Source organism: Psammomys obesus, unplaced genomic scaffold (genome assembly GCF_907164565.1).
Source record: "Psammomys obesus unplaced genomic scaffold, mPsaObe1.curated_primary_1811, whole genome shotgun sequence".
Lineage (NCBI taxonomy): Eukaryota > Metazoa > Chordata > Mammalia > Rodentia > Muridae > Psammomys > Psammomys obesus.
In genome coordinates this window covers 37,043-55,562 of record NW_026590371.1, presented here as the reverse complement: position 1 = coordinate 55,562, position 18,520 = coordinate 37,043, and the positions used below count along the sequence as shown (strand labels likewise).

Below are 18,520 nucleotides of genomic sequence, written 5' to 3'. Positions count from 1 at the left end.
AAGTCAAATCTTAATCCAGTTTCAATACAGCCAATTTCTAAATTACAGAAGCATTTTTGTTTCCTGAATAAAAACTCATGGCAATGGTGGTCTATAGCAATGACTTCATGAAAAATCTATTTTTTTTCCTTTTTCATATCTCCAGATTTAGACCCCCTCTTTCAATTTCCTAAAGCTGTGGGGAAGATACTTGTTAGTTTTTGCTGGATTTCCTTTCCTTTGAGATTCAAGTTCCTCTGATCTCAGTCTTAAATTAATCTCCACAAGGATATCCACAGAGTTAATTCTGGAATGCTCTTTGCATCTTAGTCCCTAGTTTATCTAAGAAACTGGAGGTCAAATGTCTAAGGCCCTATTCTCTGTCTTCAGTATAATAATGGTTTTGGAGATGAGTAGTATTGAACACATTTAGCCTCAATTCTCTTTCTTCCTTTCATTTTTTTCTTCTGTTTTCTTCTTTCTTTTATGGCATGTTTTCTTACTCTGGTTCTGTTGTTGTTGTTGTGATTTTTTTTAACATATCCTATCATTTCCCAAAAACTGTCCATCTGAGATGCCTCTACTAATACTTCTACAGAAGTCAATTGGTTTAAATGTCTTGAATTTTAAATTAACCCATATCTGCTGTTAGAGCACCTAGTACTTTTCTGTTTCAGAGCTGTAAGGCAATCTTTTTCAATGATTGCTCATGCTTTCCCTAATAATATTTTTGACTGTTGGTTGACACCAGCTACACTCACAGACACTACACAGGCATTTGCTTTTGTATTTGCTGACTGCTTTGCATAGGCCCCTACAACCCAGCCCAGGCGCTGAGAATTTATAAACCAGGTCTTTGCAGTGAGAACTGAACTGCATCAGACAGCAGGGGGAGCAGGATGAAGTCACAGACCCAGGTCCTCATATCACTGCTGCTATGGGTGTCTGGTGAGAAACTCAAAACATAATCTTTGCAGAGTCACTTCTTTGTAGACAAAAAACTTAAGAGTGTGCCAGGCTCAGTATTTCTTACATAATAAAACTTTGACAAGATGATAATAAAAATATGTTAAATGACAAATTTCAACTGTTTTACAATCTGTGTTTGTGTCTATATTCATGTTCATTGTGTGTTCCTGATTGCAGGTGCCTGTGCAGACATTGTGATGACTCAGTCTCCATCCTTCCTGGCTGTGTCAGAGGGAGAGAAGGTCTCCATCAGCTGCAGGTCCAGTCAGAGTCTTTATTACAGTGGCAACCAAAAGAACTTATTGTCCTGGTACCAGCAGAAACCAGGGCAATCCCCTAAACGGCTGATCTATTATGCATCCACTCGGGACACTGGGGTCCCTGATCGCTTCACAGGCAGTGGATCTGGGACAGATTTCACTCTCACCATCAGCAGTGTGCAGGCTGAAGACCTGGCAGTTTATTACTGTATGCAGAGTTACAGTGCTCCTCCCACAGTGCTTCAGCCTCCAACACAAACCTCCTTGAGAGTCTCACCAGCTGCCTGCACCACACACAGCCCTGGCCCTGCACACTTCCCCCTTCTTTGTGACAGCAGGTGTGACTGAAAACATGATGAAAAAGTTCACAGAGCCCTATATTAAATTATGGGTTCAATGATTCTTTTGTTGTATTCTTTCAAATTTTTGTATTAATTACAGTTTATTCACTTTGTATCTCAGCTGTAGCTCCCTCCCTGCCCTTCCAAATCCCACCCTTCCTCCCTCTTCTTCTCCTATGCCCCTTTCCCAGTACAATGATACAGGAGGTTCTCCTCCCCTTCCATCTGACCCTAATCTATCAGGTCTCATCAGGACTGCCTTCTTTGTCTTCCTCTGTGAATTGGTAAGGCTGCTCCTCCCTCAGGTGGAGGTGAACAAAGAGCCAACCCATAAACTTTATATGAAAATGCAAAAAAGAACTCGGTATTATCTTTGTGTTCCTTCTCTAACACAGTACTACAAACTCTGCTGCTTCAATGTAAGGAATTTTTCATTTTACAGTATTGGAGTTCTGATACCCAACATAGCAATGGTGATGGAAAACTTGATTTTAATTTGGAGGCTCTAGGAAAGGGTATATTCTTGGTTTTTCTAGATTATATAGTACGGCCCTTCCTTCTTTCTTTCCTTTCTTTCTTCTTTCCTTCCTTTCTTTCTTCCTTACCTCCTTCTTTCGTGGTGCCCATATCTGCTGCTTATTCTTTTACTTTCCATAAACCCTTTAATTTTTATTACATTTTAGTTTTTTACTTTTGTCTGCTTGCATATGAGTGTGCATTAGTGTGTCTGTGTGTGCATATTTATAGATTCACATGTGACATGGCATATTTGTGGAGGTCAGAGAACAATTTAGACCTGACTCTTTTTTTTTCCATTTCATTTCTGGGGTTCAAACTCAGGTTTGACAGTTTTTTTGCCATATGAATTATCTTGCTGTCCCCTACAGTCTTTTATGGGTGTTAATTCATTGACCACAATTTCATGAAAGCCATGTCTTTCCAATATAACATTTATTTTGACCATATGCACTAACCTTCATTTTGATTTCCCTTTCCTGCTATTTCTTTTATTTTTCTGTCAGAAGGCATTCAGGGAAAGGGATTCAGGAAACATCTGGGATTTCTGGAAGGCCACATAGGTTTTCTATTTCCCAAGACTACACTAGAGGTAAATCTGAGGCAGAGATTGTGCCTCTAGATTTTCTTCCTGTAACTGACACCCTGTTTTTCTGTGCTGCTTTTACTGTATTTCTCAAAACTCTGGCATAATGTGAAAGAAGCTTCACTGCTATCATTCCTTGTGTATTTACCTGTCCTGGTTGAGGAGATCAGGATGTTTATGAAGACTTACTGCTGTTGAGATGAATTATTTCAAAGTGCCTGATGATGATTTTTCTACATTTCCTTTTTTGATTTAAACTATTGAAGTTAACAAGTTAGATAGTTGATAGAAATTTATAGCTACAATGAAAACCTCTGTGGGCCTCTAGATGCCAAGTACATACATCGCACCAGAGAGAGGTTAGGCTTTACACAGATTTATTGTACCAAAGTAAACATTTCTTTGGGTCAGTAGGTCTCATTGTGCATTAGGGCATCTAGAAATTATTGTTTTAAACTTTAGATGAACATGTGAATCCAGAGATAATTAAAGAATCTCTTAATGCATAGAAATGCAAATAACTGTCTGGCTATATAACCTATGGCATGGACGTTGTTTACACATGAAATGACTTACTATTGCTCTGTACCTACCAGGAACATTTTTTTTCCTATGTTTGGCTTATTTTTTTACAGTTTATTTACTTTGTATAGCCCCATAAGCCCCTTCCTCTTTCCCTCCTGATCCCACCTAAGCTTCCCCTTTTTCACCCATGCCCCTCCCCAAGTCCACTAATAACAGAGTTCCCCCTCTCCTTCCTTCTGATCTTAGTCTGTCACATCTCATCAGCAATGGCTGCATTGTCATCTTCTGTGGCCTGGTAAGGCTGCTCCCCCCTCTGTGGGAGGTGATCAAAGAGCAGGCCAATCATGTCAGAGGCAGTCCCTCCTCCCATTACTATGGAACCCACTTGGACACTAAAGTGCCATGGGCTACATCTGTGCAGGGGTTCTAGGTTATCTCCATGAATAGTCCTTGGTTGGAGTATGAGTCTCAGGAAAGACTCCTATATTCAAATTTTCTGGTTCTGTTGCTCTCCTTGTGGAGTTCTTGTCCTCTCCAGATCTTACTATTTCCCACTTTTTTTCATAAGGTTCCATGCACATTGCCCAACAGTTGGCCATAAGTCTCAGCATCTGCTTTGATAGTCTGCAGGACAGATCCTTTCAGAGGCCCTCTGTGACAGGTTCCTAACTTGTTTCCTATTTTCTTCTTCTGATATCCATCCTCTTTGCCTTTTGGGATGGGGATTGAGCATGTTAGTCAGGGTCCTCCCTCTTGATTTGTTTCTTTAGATATACAGATTTTAGTGGGTTTGTCCTATATTATATGACTATATGAGTGATTATATACCATGTGTGTCTTTCTGTTTCTGGAACAGCTCACTCAGGATGATGCTTTTAAGGTCCCACCATTTACCTGCATATTTCATCAGTTCCTTGTTTTTCCTTGCTGAGTAATATTCTGTTGTGTAGATGTACCACAATTTCTGTATCCATTCTTCAGTTGAGGGGCATCTGGGTTGTATCCAGCTTCTGGCTATTTATAAATAAAGCTGCTACAAACATGGTTGAGCAAATGTCCTTGACTTGTGTACTTGAGCCTCTTTTGGACATATGCCTAGGAGTGGTATAGCTGGATCTTGAGGAAGCACTATTCCTAGTTGTCTGAGAAAGTGCCAGATTGACTTCCAAAGTGGTTGTACCAGTTTACATTCCCACCAGCAATGGAGGAGAGTTCCCCTTTCTCCACAACCTCTCCAGCATGTGTTGTCACTTGAGATTTTGTTCTTGGCCATTCTGATGGGTGTAAGGTGAAATCTCAGAGTTGTTTTGATTTGCATTTCCCTGATGACTAATGAGGTTGAGCATTTCTTTAAGTGTTTCTTTGCCATTCGATATTCCTTTATCGAGAATTCTCTGCTTAGCTCTGTTCCCCATTTTTTTTTACTTTGTTGCTTTTCTGCTTCTTTAGTTCTTTATATATACTGGATATTAGCCCTCTGTCAGATAAAGGGATGGTGAAGATTCTTTCCCAATCTGTAGGCAGTCATTTTGTTTTGATGACAGTGTCCTTTGCTTTACAGAAGCTTTTCAATTTCATGAGGTCCCATTTATTGATTGTTGCTCGTAGAGCCTATGCTGTTGGTGTTCTGTTCAGGAAGTTGTCTCCTGTACCAATGAGTTCTAGGGTCTTTCCCACGTTTTTTTTTCTAACCAATTTAATGTGTCTTGTTTTATGTTGAGGTCTTTGATCAACTTGGACAGAAGTTTTGTACAGGGTGATAAATATGGATCTATTTGCATTTTTCCACATGTAGACCAGCACCATTTGTTGAAGATACTATCTTTATGGTTTTGACATCTTTATCAAAGTTCAGTTGTCCATTTTTGTGTGGGTTTATTTCAGGGTCTTCTGTTTGGTTCCATTGATCCACCATTGTGTTTCTGTGCCAGTACCATGCAGTTTTTATAACTGTTGTTCTATAGTACAGCTTAAGATCAGGGATGGAGATACCTCCAGAAGATCTTTTACTGTAGAGGATTGTTTTAGCAATTCTGGGACTTGTTATTCCTATATGAAGTTGAGAATTTTTCTTTCCAGGTCTGTAAAGAATTGTGTTGGTAATTTGATGGGAATTGCATTGAATCCGTAGATTGCTTTTGGTAATGTGGCCATCTTTTCTATGTTAATCTTGCCAAGCCATGAGTATGGGAGATATTTCCATCTTCTGATATCTTCTAATTCTTTCTTCAGAGACTTGAAATTTTTAACATTGCTTGATTAGGGTTACACCAAGGTACTTTATGTTCTTTGTGACTATTGTTAAGGGTGTTGATTCTCTAATTTCTTTCTCAGCCCTTTTGTCTTTTGTATACAGGAAGACTACTTATTTTTTTGGGTTAATTTGGTATCTGGCCACTTTTCTGAAGGTATTTATCAGCTGTAGGATTTCCCTGGTAGAATTTTTGGGGTCACTCAGGTATTCTATCTTATCATCTGCAAATAGTGATACTTTGACTTCTTCTTTCTGATTTGTATCCCCTTGATCTCCTTCAACTGTCTTATTAGTCTAGCAAGGACTTCCAGAACTATGTTGAAGAGATATGGAGAGAGTGGGCAGCCTTGCCCTGTCCCTGATTTCAGTGGGATTGATTTAAGTTTCTCTCTGTTTATTTTGATATTGGCTATAAGATTGCTGTATATTGACCTTTACTATGTTTAGATGTGTGCCTTGCATCCCTGATCTCTCCAATACTTTAAACATGAATGGATATTGGATTTTGTCCAATGGTTTTTCAGCATCTAAGGAGATTAGCATGTGGTCTTTTCCTTTCAGTTTCTTAATATGGTAGATTACAATGATGGATTTCCGTATATTGAACCACCCCTGCATAGCTGGGATGAAGCCTGCTTGGGCATAGTGGATGATATCTTTGAAGTATTCTTGTATTTTGTTTGCAAGTATTTTGTTGAATATTTTTCTTCAATGTTCATGCGGAAGATTGGCCTGAAATTCACTTTCTTTGTTAGGTATTTGTGAGGTTTAGGTACCAAGGTGTCTTTGGCTTCAAAGAATGAGTTTGGTAGTGTTTCTTCTGTTTCTATTTTGTGGAATGGTTTGAAAAGAACTGGAGTTAGCTCTTCTTTGAAGGTCTGGTGGAATTCTGCACTGAAACCATCTGTTCCTGGGCTTTTTTGGATGGGAGACTTTCAATGACTGCTTCTATTTCCTTTTGGATATAGGATTATTTAATTGATTTACCTGGTCTTGATTCAGCTTTGGTAAGTGGAATTGATCAAGAAAATTGTCCATTTCATTTAGATTTTCAAATTTTGTGGCATACAGACTTTTGAAGTAAGTCCTAATGATTGTTTGGATTTTCTCAGTGTCTGTATTTATGTCCCCCTTTTCATTTCTGATTTTGTTGATTTGAATGGTGTCTCTCTGCCTTTTAGTTATATTGGCTAAGGGTTTGTCTATCTTGTTGATTTTCTCAAAGAACCAGCTCTTGGTTTCATTGATCCTTTGAATTGTTTTATTTCTTTCTAGTTGATTGATTTCAGCCCTGTGGTTGATTATTTCCAGCCGTCTACTCCTTTTTGGTGTATCAGCTTCTTTTTTTTTTTCTAGGGTTTTTAGATAAGCCATTAAGTTGCTTGAATGTGCTGTCTCGAATTTCTTCTTGAAGGCACTTAGTGCTATGAACTTTCCTCTTAGCACTGCTTTCATTATGTCCCACAAGTTTGGGTATGTGCTGCCTTCATTTTCATTGAATTCTGGGAAGTCTTTAATTTCTTTCTTTATTTTTTCCCTGACCCAGCTGTTATTTAGTAACAAGTTGTTCAGATTCTATGTATGTGTAGGCTTTTTGCTATTTCTGTTGTTGTTGAGGTCCAGCTTTATTCCATGAGGTGCTGAGAAGAAGGCAAATTCTTTTGTGTCTCGGTATAAGATTCTGTAAATGTCTGTTAGGTCCATTTGATTCATGACTTCTGTTACAGACATTGTTTCTTTGTTTAATTTCTGTTTTGTTGACGTGCCCTTTGTTGAGAGTGTGGTGTTGAAGTCTCCTACTATTAATCTGCGGGGCTCTGTGTGTACTTTAAGTTTTATCATTGCTTCTTTTACAAATGTAGGTGCCCTTGTATTTGAGACATAGATGTTCAGGATTGTGATGTCTTCCTGGTGGAATTTTCCCTTGATGAGTATGTAGTGTCCTTTTCCATCTCTTTTGATTAGTTTTGGTTGAAAGTCTATTTTATCAGATACTAGAATGGCTACTCCTGCTTGATTCTTGGGTCTATTTGCTTGGAAAGCCATTTGCCTGCCCTTTACCCTCAGGTAATGTCTGTCTTTGTGAGTTAGGTGTGTTTCTTGTATGCAACAGATTGCTAGGTCCTGTTTATGCATCCATTCTGTTAGTCTGTGTCTTTTTTTTGGAGAATTGAGTCCATTGATATTGAGAGAGATTAATGACAAATGACTGTTAGATCCTTTGATTTTGTTGTTGGCTGTAGTCATAAGTTTTTGTGCTTGGTTGCTTTTTGTTTTACTGTAGTGAGGTTAATTATTTCCTGTATTTTCTTGAAAGTAGCTAGTTTTCTTGGGTTGTATTTTTCCTTCTAGTGTCTTCTGTAACACCGGATTTGTGTGTACGTATTGTTGAAATTTGTATTTGTCATTGAATATCTTTTCTCCATCTATGAGGACTGAGAGTTTTGCTGGGTATAGTAGCCTCGGCTGACATCTGTATTCTCTTAGGGCCTACATGATATTCGTCCAGGCCTTTCTGGCTTTCATAGTCTCTCTTGAGAAGTCAGGTGTGATTCTGATGGGTTTGCCATTATTTGTTACTTGGCCTTTTCCCCTTGCAGCTTTTAGTATTTTTTCTTTTCTCTGTATCCTTACTGTTTTGATTATTATGTGGCAGGAGGATTTTCTTTTCTGGTCTAATTTATTGGGTATTCTGTAAGCCTCTTGTATTCCTATTGGCCTCTTGTATTCTTGTATTTTCTGGGCCTTGGAGGAGGGAATCTTCTTTTTCCTCTATTCCCATTAGTCTTAGGTTTTGTCTTTTTATGTTGTCTTTAATTTCTTGGATGATCTGTGTCAGGAATTTTTTAGATTTAACATTTTCTTTGACAGATACATCGATTTCTTCCATTGTATCTTCCACAACTGAGATTCTTTCTTCCATCTCTTGTAGTCTATTGGTTATGCTTACCTCTGTTGTTCCTGTTTTCTTCCCTAAGTTCTTTCTCTCCACATTTTCCTCCATTTGTGTTTTCCTTAATTTTTCCAATTCTATCTTCAGATCTTGAGCCATTTTTTTGCTTTCCTTCACCTGTCTGACTGTATTTTCCTGTTTTTCCTTCAGTTCCTTCAGCTGTTTGTTTGAACAATCCTCTGTTTCATTTATTTTTTTTCAGTGATTTAAGAATTTCCTCTCTAAAAGCCACAAACTATTTGGCTGCAACTTCCTGTATTTCTTTATGGATGGCCATAATCTGTTTTTCTTTATCTTCTTCTATTTCTTTATGGAGGGCCATAATCTGTTTGAGTTTATCTTCCTCTAGGTCTTTACGCATTTTATTTGTTTCCTCTGTTATCCTCTTCATGAGCATAGATGTTAGGTCATCTTCTTGAATTTCAGTAATGCTAGGGTGCCCAGGGCTACTTGTCCCTGGATAACTTGGTTCAGGAGATGCCATATTGCTCTGTCTTTTGTTGGTTGAGCTTTTATGCTGGCCTCTACCACACTGGGCTATCTTAGGTGTTGGGTGTTAGTTTCTTGTGCTTCCTGAAATCCTGTGATAGAGAGAATCCCCGTGTCAGGAAGACGGTTTTTTCTGAAGGAAGCCTTCTCAGCTTTTTGGGTATGGTCACTGTATGGCTGGTATTTTTCAGGAGTTACCACAGTTCACCTCAGGCGAACAGACCTGAGTGGTAACTGTGTCCTTGTTCGTCGAGAGGGGTCTCCTTTCACCCAGAGATATCCTGGAGACAGCTGCCCTGCTTCTCGGTTTCTTGCTGTAAATTTAGTGAGCTGCTGCTGTAACCTGTGTGTCCAGTGGTTTGGTTGGTTTACTTAGGAATAACTGGTTTTCCCTTGGAGCAATATCTTTGGGGCTGATCTCGGGGATCCCAGGCTTCTGTAGGTCTGAGTTTGGGGTTCTGTGCCCCAGTACCCAAGTGGTAATCTGTGGCAGGTGAGTACTGCTCTCCTGGTAGCAGCAGGCTAGCTGGTGCACAGCAAGTCCCTGGGTTGGGCATGTCTGCGTTACCTTTTCTAGAGATATACTGGGTTGCCGAAGTCCGCCCCCATTTGCTTCCTTCCCTGTGGGGGATTTCTCCCTATGAGGACTCCATGTGTCTGGTTCCATGGGGTGAACAGTTTTGTCTGTGACGAATAGTTGGAGCACAGCAGGTTTCTGGGCTGGTTGCACGCATGCCAGCTGGTCTGTGGGACCTTTTCCAGGGATATACTGGGTGACCTAATTGAGTCCCTCTTTCCTTCCTTCCCTGTGGAGTTTACTCCCAATGGGGACTCCCAGTCTCTGTTGCCCTGGGGCACACAGTTCTGTCTGTGACTGAGAGCTGGGCATGGAGCAAGTCTCTGTGCTAGCAGCGAGAGCCTAGTTCAGTGATGGCGGCTCACACCTGCCATTCTTCATGTCCTTTTCCAGGGAAAGACTGAGTGAACCAAGGCCAGTCCAGTTTCCTTCCTTCCCTGTGGGTTTTTCTCCCAACTGAGACTCCCAGTCTCTAGCATTTTTGTGCCCACCGTTTAACCTGGGAAGGTGATCAGGACATGCAGGCATGTGGCTCTGGTCTGGCAACCTAATGCCTGTGCGACCTGGGATCTCTTCCGGGTTCTGGCTGCGTTCTGGTGACCTGAGAGTGGACCCGACTGATTCCCACACTGTGGGGATTTCCTCTCACCTAGGAAACATGATCACTGTTGTTTTAGGGCCCAGAGTTCAGTCTCTTGGTTGCAGTATGGAAAATGTTGTCCTGTTCTTCAGATGCAGTGTTCTCCTGGCACCACCATCTTGGTCCCTACCATGAACATTTTTGAATGTAATATGTTCAAAATGCCATGTAATCCATTATCCTGGTAATTGCTGTGAGGCAATTATTCTTCTAAGGTAAAGACTGTATGTTTAAAGGGCATAAATAAAATTAAATTCATAGGATAAACTTTAAAGCCCAATGGAATTAGTTTAACCAATAATTTGTAAATTTATTAATATATGTAAATATGTATATATGTATGTGTGTTGGGCTTGTTAAGCAGACATCTCTATGGCCTTTCGCCAGGGGATCTGAGAAGCAGGACATCAGGCATCTGTGAGGCCACTCCATAATTGGCGGGGTCATTTGACCACCTGCTGACCACTTGCAGCCTAGTACTTCTGGGAATGTACTGGGTCACCTTATAAAAGGACTTGCCCCTCTCCTTCTCTCTCTCTCTCTCTCTCTCTTTGCCTTTCTTTCTCTCTCTTTCTCTTTCCTGCCTTGCCCAGAGACAGTCATTGTGACCTTGTCCCTCTTTCCCTAATAAAAACTCCCAAGTGGAACCTAGTAGTGGTGTGATTTATGAACCAGGGTAGAACTTCACCCACTATCCTAACAATGTATTTGCAAGTAAATGTGTTCATTTGTTTTTTTGTATATATGTTACATGAATGCATGTCAATTTGTCGGTAAGGAGCTCCTTTTCTGTTTTGTTTACTGATGTGTGTATCAATATGTGGAAGACTATATGTGTGATCATTGGGCTGATACAATGGAAATGGCCTCAACAGCTGATCAGGAATGAGATTTCCCTGAGGACAGCCTGTATGTGCTGCAGTTTCTATAGAGGAGATGCTAGTTAAGTTCAAAACCATCATCATAGGTTTAATGAAGCCCAAGCCTCTGCCAGGTAGTAGCCATTTGGGCATAGCTCTTCAAAAACAAACAATTGTGGAAACTGAGCTTGGATGGAGCCAGATTCCTAGGGAAGAATCCCAAGCTACAGAATTCACAGTGTTGAGCCCTGTCTCAAAGACATGGTATTCTCCTCCAGAACCAGTAGATAGTGATAAATGGTCCAGAATCCCTTCTCGGCTCCTGCAGTCAAGTTCCTGGCTTCCAGAATGTTGCTATGCAAGGTAGCTTCATTGAAAGATGGGGGCTGAGATTACTTTTTTATTGTTCTAATTGTTTCTCCCACCTGGAGCAGTTAGCTCCAACAAGACTTTCCCTTGGCACAGGCCTTCTTTCCAAGCAGTCAAAAGCTTCATAGCCCAACCTCAAGCATTTGGAAGTAAGTAAACTGAGTGGAAAGGCAGGGGCCCTCTGTCTGTTTAATTAGAACAGCCTGCTGTTAAAAAATAGAAGCCCTACTTCCTTGGTTCTGCTGATCTCCTTGTGGAGCTCCTGTCCCCTCCAGCTCTTTCTATAGCCCTCTTCTTCTATATGATTCCCTGCATTCTGCCCAAAGTTTGGCTATAAGTCTCAGCAACTGCTTTAATACCCTGATCAGTAGATTTTTTTCAGAGGCCCTCTGTGGAAGGTTCCTGTTCTGATCCATCTTCTTCTATATCTATCCTTTTTGCCCTTCTGAATGAGGACTAAGCATCTTCCCTAGGATCCTCGTTGTTGTTTAGCTTCTTATATTCATATCCATCATCCAGATGCAGCATTCATTTAACACTCACCCAATGGCGAGTTCCTTTTTTATTAACGCATCATGTGGGCCTGCAGAGACTGATACTCCAACCAGGGACCATCCATTCATTTAAAGGACCTAGAACCCTGCTCAGATTTAGCCCATAGGCAGCTCATTTTAGAGCAGGTTCCTGAGTAAAAGGAGCAGGAGCTGTTTCTTACATGAATTCAGTGGCTGACTCTTTTGACCACCGCCCCCTTGGGGTGCAGCCTTGCCCCTCCACAAAGGAAGAAGATACAGGCAATCCTGATGAGATCTGATAAGCTAGGGTCAGCTACAATGGAAGAGGACCTTCCATATCAGTGGACTAGGGGAGGGGCATGGGAGACAAAAGGGAGGGAGGAACTGGGCGGAGAAGAAGAAGGAGACTACAGCAGGGATAAAAAGTGAATAAATTTTTGTATAAAACTAAAAGTGAAAAATTTCAAGGAATAATTTTTTTTAAATCTTAAAAAAAAAAAAAAATAGAAGCCCTTAGCTGAAGAGTGGCTCCTGCAACTTAAGAACCAAAAAGTCAAAAAGATCAGTTGACAAGGCAACAGACCTTAAGTCTGGAGGTTCAGGGTTCAAATATAAGGCTCCTCTCTGAACAATTACGAGTTTAAGTAGAAAAAAGGAAAGGTCAGACTCTATACCTTTCCATATTTTGATAAAGAACTTATTTAACATCATTTGGAGGTATGGCGGAAATAAGTGTGTTACAGACTACATGAAATTGATGGAAATATCCATATACCTTAATATTGAGTGGTTCTCTGAGTGACTCTGGGCAAGGAACCCTTGAGAGTAAATCATTAATTAAAAAAAAATGCAAATTAACCAAAAGGGCACTTGAACCAACAGATATGAATCATACTACAAAATCACAAGTTCATAAAAACTCAAATCAAAAATAATGACTCCAAAGCATCATAATTCCCTCAAGAGTTCAACGCAAAGATACTGAAATAGGTAAAAATTTGGGTGAAGATTTCAAAAATGTACTCGTGAAATGACGAATTATCAAAAAGATTCAAAAAATTTTCATTCGAAGTTATGAGGAAGGCTAGTGATATATAAAAACAAATAAGCAAGATGGAAAAAACAATCAGAAACATGGCAGAAAAAGTAAGGTGAGGAGAAAGAACAATTGATATGCTGGGAATTAAAATTTTAATGCCTTATATAGAAAACAATAAAATGGAAGAAAGAATATCCTGAATCAAGGTTGAAGCAAAATAAATAAATAAATAAACAAAAACAAACAAATAAAACCCCACAGCATTAAAACATCAATAATTTGGTAATACACACACACACACATATATATATATTTCTAAATATATATGTATATATACATATATATGTATACATATACTAGTATATATATATATATATATATATATATATATATATGACAAGTGTCAAAGAATTTTAGCATATCTACGAAGTGTAAGATATAGAAGAGCTAAGATAAAACCTAAAGCCATACAGAACTCAACTCCAAAAGCAAATATATCAGAATGACTTGTGAATTCACATTCAGAATCTTAAAGAGCAGAAAAGCATGGAACAATATATTTCATCCTAATAAGTAATTGACAAATAAGTAGGTATGTAAACAAAAATTGTATTTATATTTGAGGGAGTAATAAGGACATTACAAGAAAATCACAAACTAAGGAAAAGACCATGACTGTTAAGACAGCACTACAGAAGATATTATAAAAATACTATATATATAGAAAGAAGAAAGGTGTCTGAATTGTGACAGCTCAGAAAAATGGTGATACCATGACCAGAATACATGGACACTGGGTAGCAGGAAAAGACATATCAGTATCTTATCCAGCCCTGCAAAACAGAAATAAAGGTGCACGGATGTTGGACTAGACTAAAAAACTACGTCTGTTTTCTCGAGAAACACACCAACTGGTAATGACATACACATGCCGAGAGTCAAATGATAGAAGCAAATCTACCAAGAGAATGGGGACACACCAAGCTGGCAGAGCTCTTCTGATGTCTGCTACAGAAGAATATAAATCAAAGCTGAGCCAAACTGATTAAGAAAGCAATATATGAAATGAGTCAACAAAAGTACAAATGCATACACCCCACACTTTGTGTTTAAATTAATAAAAAATAAACCAGCATAGAAAAGACATAGGTCCAATATGTCCTGATATAGCAGCATGGTATGGCTAGATCGTTTCCTCGGCTCTCATAGGCCAGAGTCAAGGTATTATCAAGGCTGCATTCTCATCGGCACACTCAATAAAATTTTCTTTCAAGACCAGTGAGGATTTTTCTTTCTCTTTTCATTTTGCTATAGGGTCTCCCTTGAAACTTAGTCAAAAGGTTGCGACTCTGAGAAAGTCCTGACTCAACTCAGGATGTCATGAGCAGAAGCCTGATCCTTCCTGTCCAATGGTTTTCACATTTGCTGACAGAGCATGCATTAAGAAAATCATCAAGGATGTGGAAGATTTCAAGACCACAATTAATCAGCATTTTCCATGATAAGTTGGCTGAACTATATTCTTAAACACAAAAAAATAAGTTCCAATTAAAATGTACAACCACGAAGGAAATCAATCTGGCACTTTCTCAGATAATTAGGAATGGTGTTGACTCAAACTCCAGCTATATCACTCTTAAGCACATATCTAAAATATGCTCAATTATACAAGGACATTTACTCAACCATGTTCATAGCATCTTTATTCATAATAACCAGAATCTGGAAACAACCCAGATATCCCTCAGCAGAGGAATGGATACAGGAATTGTGGTACATTTATACAATGGAATAACACTCAGCAATTAAAAACAATGAAATTTGCAGACAAATGGTGGGAACTAGAAAAGATCATCCTGAGTGAGATGTTGGTATAACTTTCTTTTGGAATGTATACAATTTACCCTTGTTCATTCAAATGCTGATTTCTCTATCCAACTATTTGTTTTCAATCTAGACATTGTATTGTGATGTTTATTCTAAGCATCACCTGTCTCAAGTTTGCATAAACATGTGACATCTCTTCACTGTATTTTCAAATAAATAACCAGCCAATGCTGTGCAATGAAGAAAATAGGATGGCACATCCTAGTCTGGAGGGGAGGAGAACAAAGTTAGAGGGAAGACTGGTAGAGTAAACAGGATAGGACTTGAAACCACAAGGAGAGTTGAACTGGACCTAAGGTATGACTCAAAGCAAGTGTAACAGGTGAAATTTGAGTGGTAGGAAACTTTGTAGGCTCGGATGTTTAATATGGAGTAACTATTGCCCAGCATTGTGCTCAAGATTAATTAAATAATTCTTACTCTCTTTGTGGTGATTTGGGTATACAGCAGGTTTAGAAATAACTGATGCTTCACTAAAAGAAAAATAAATAATAAATATTAAAAACCCACAATAAATGGAGCCCAACTAATCTATGTATCCACACCCTTTCAATCATACTTTAACATAATTTGCTGGGAGAAATAAGCTCTCAGCCATACAACCCAAACTTAAAATCTAAAAAACTCCCAGGCCAATTACTGTCTCTTTAAAAGAAACTATTAAACAGGCCCCTAAGCAAAAGACAGCCTATTGTGAGCAGACCTGAAACTTAACATAACGAAACTGGATGCCACTAAGATCTAATAGGTTACACAAGCCTGGCTTCCTTATACTGTGGCTGGCTCAGCTCAGCTCAGAGCAACAACAGCAGCCATGGATGCAAAGAAAGGAACTGGAGACAGACAAACCTCTAGAGAGAGCTTGGCCTCAAACTGCATCTAGAATATATGCCTCAGAGTGGTATTGCTAAATCTTGGGGTAGTACTATTCCTAATTGTCTGAGAAAGTGCTAGATTGATTTCCAAAGTGGTTGTACAAGTTTACATTCTCACCAGCAGTGGAGGAGGCTTCTCTTTTCTCCACATCCTCCCCAGTATGCATTGTCACTTGAGTGTTTTATGTTAACAATTCTAATGGGAGTAAGATGAAATCTTAGGGTCATTTTGATTTTCATTTCCCTGATGACTAAGGAAGTTGAGCATTTCTTTAAGTGTTTCTCTGCCATCTGATAATCCTCTATTGAGAATTCTATTTAGCTCTGTACCCCATTTTTAATTGGATTACTTCATTTGTTGCTGTTTACCTGCTCAAATATATAACAAGAACATTTTCTCAACCATGTTTGTAGCAACTTCATTTGTAATAACCAAGACCTGGAAACAACCGAGATACCCCTCAGCTGAGGAATGGATACAGAAAATTTGGTACATCTACACAATGGAATATTACACAACAATAAACAAAAGGAAATCATGAAACTTGCAAGTAAATGGTGGGCACTTGAAAAGATCATCCTGAGTGAGGTATCCCAGAAGCAGAAACACACAAAGGGTACATACTCACTCATAAGTGGATATTAGACATAAACATACTAAAATATGTACACCTAAAAACATCTAATCAAAGAGGACTTTGGCTAAGATACTCATTTCCCTTTCAGAAAGGCAAAGAGGATGGACATCAGAAGAGGGATGAAAGAGGGAACAGGAACGGGGCCTACCACAGAGGGCCTCTGAAAGGCTCTACCCTGCAGGGTATCAAGGCCAATGCTGAGACTTATAACCAAACTTTGGTCAGAGTGCAGGGAATATTATAAAATAAGTGGGAGATACTAAGACCTGGAGAGGACAGGAACTCCACAAGGACAGCAACAGATAGAAAAATGTCTGGCCACAGGGATCTTTTCTGAGACTGATACTCCATCCAAGGACCACATATGGAGATGGCCTGGAACCACTGCACAGAGGTAGCCTATAGATGTTCAGTATCCAAGTGGGTTCCATAGTAAGAGGAACAAGAACTTTCTCTGACAGGAATTGATTGGCTTGCTCTTTGATCAGGGAAGCAGCCTTACCAGGCCACAGAGGAAGACAATGCATTCACTCCTGATGAGACATGATAGACTAAGATCAGAGGGAAGGGGAGGAGGACCTCCCTTATCAGTGGACTGGGAGAGGGACACCAATGGGGAAGAAGAAAAGTGTGACTGAGAGGGGAGGATGGAGGGAGGTACATGGGATTCAAAAAGAATGAATTGTAATTAATAAAAATAATTAAATAAAAATGTTAAAAAATACTAAATGATTGAGGTATGGTATATGCTAATTATATATGCATACACACTTATTTTGAAACATCACAGAGAGTGTAACCTCATAAACTTGTCAATTTTATACCAACAGGTCTCTTTTATTTCCAAATGTCAATAAACATAATGGAAGAAATTCATGACATACCACTCCCTCACTGAAATTTCATTAGCATTAGGACTACAGTGGATGGTATATTTGGCATAATCTAGAATCATCTAGAAGATAAGCTTCTGGGCATACTTGTGAGATATCTATATGAAGGTTAGCCCCTGGGAATGTCTGAGAGGGATCATCTTGATTAGTTGAATTGACCTAAAAAAACCATTATAACTCTGGGCAAGACTGTTCCCAGCATGTGGATGTTGACTTCCATAAAATGGGGAAGTAGCCTGAGCTCTAGCATTCTGCACATTCTTCGTCTTAATTCTGTATGTGTTCTGAGCAGCTGCTGCATGCTCCTTCCAGTTTGTCTTCCACACTATACTAGGTTGTATGCTTGAACTGTGTTCCCAAACAAACCACATTCCTAAACAAGGAACAAAGTTTCCTTGACTTGCATTTTTAAGTGTAGTTTAACCCAACAAAGAGATTAGGGCCCATCCCTATTAACCTGAAAGTGGTATCTTCAGTCATGTGGTTCTTCAGGAAATGGAAGCTTGTCATATCTCCAGACAAGATGGAGAGGAATATTGGATTCTGCATCATTTTGACATCCCCGTTGAACCCTAAACTAAGAAGTGAGAAAGGTAAGATTAAATACAAACATTGATTTGTTCCCATGATTTTCTCTTGGCTTTTCCATGTGTAAGTAACTTCCTTTCTACCTTAGTTTCAAGGAAGCATAGACTTTACCAGGCACAAGGAGCCTTTAGGAGGCATTTACTCATCCTCCTCTTTCCACTGCCCATCTCTTCCTTAGTCAGAGGCTTCAGCAGCAGGTCTTTATATTTTCATGGATCTCCCTCTTTTTCCATCATGTCTATTTACTCAGAGGGCAGTTGTTGGGTAAAGGATCTAGGTTCAATTCCCAGCAGACATGGTAGGTGACAAAGATCCTTAACACCAGTTCCTCATCTGGCTTCTGAAGGCACCAGATTCATAATCGTGCACAGACATGGATCCCGGAAAAATAGTCATAATCTTAACAATGTTAAAAAGGAAACCCTCTCACCATCTCTATTTGTCTACCAGTATGCCATCCACAGCTATTGAAGCTGAAGGGTTGCTAATAGATTTATCTTCTCTACATCAAGAGGCAGGTGTCAAAGAACACTCAGCTCTGACAGGATACTTAAAGTTCTCTAACCTCATCCTCTCCTAGTGACTCCAACAATCTGTGCAGGCCCTCCAGAGGGAAGCAGTACCTATGCCTATAGGCTCCTAAAGCAGGACAGTTTTATGTTCATATCTGTCACTCTGGATAAGGCCCTCCTGTCTCTTGAATGCAGTAATAAACTTCTATATCATGAGGAATTATGCTCCTTATTTTAACTAAGAATAGTATGTCA

General features: G+C 39.4%; 1 gene segment (V, D, J or C); it reads left to right on the top strand.

The window, feature by feature from the left end:
* Window positions 1-864: 864 nt before the first annotated feature.
* On the top strand, window positions 865-17,741 carry LOC129676548 (immunoglobulin kappa variable 4-1-like). The segment is given in 3 exon segments: window positions 865-927; window positions 1,126-1,445; window positions 17,658-17,741. Coding segments are annotated over 3 exon segments (453 nt in total).
* Window positions 17,742-18,520: the final 779 nt, after the last annotated feature.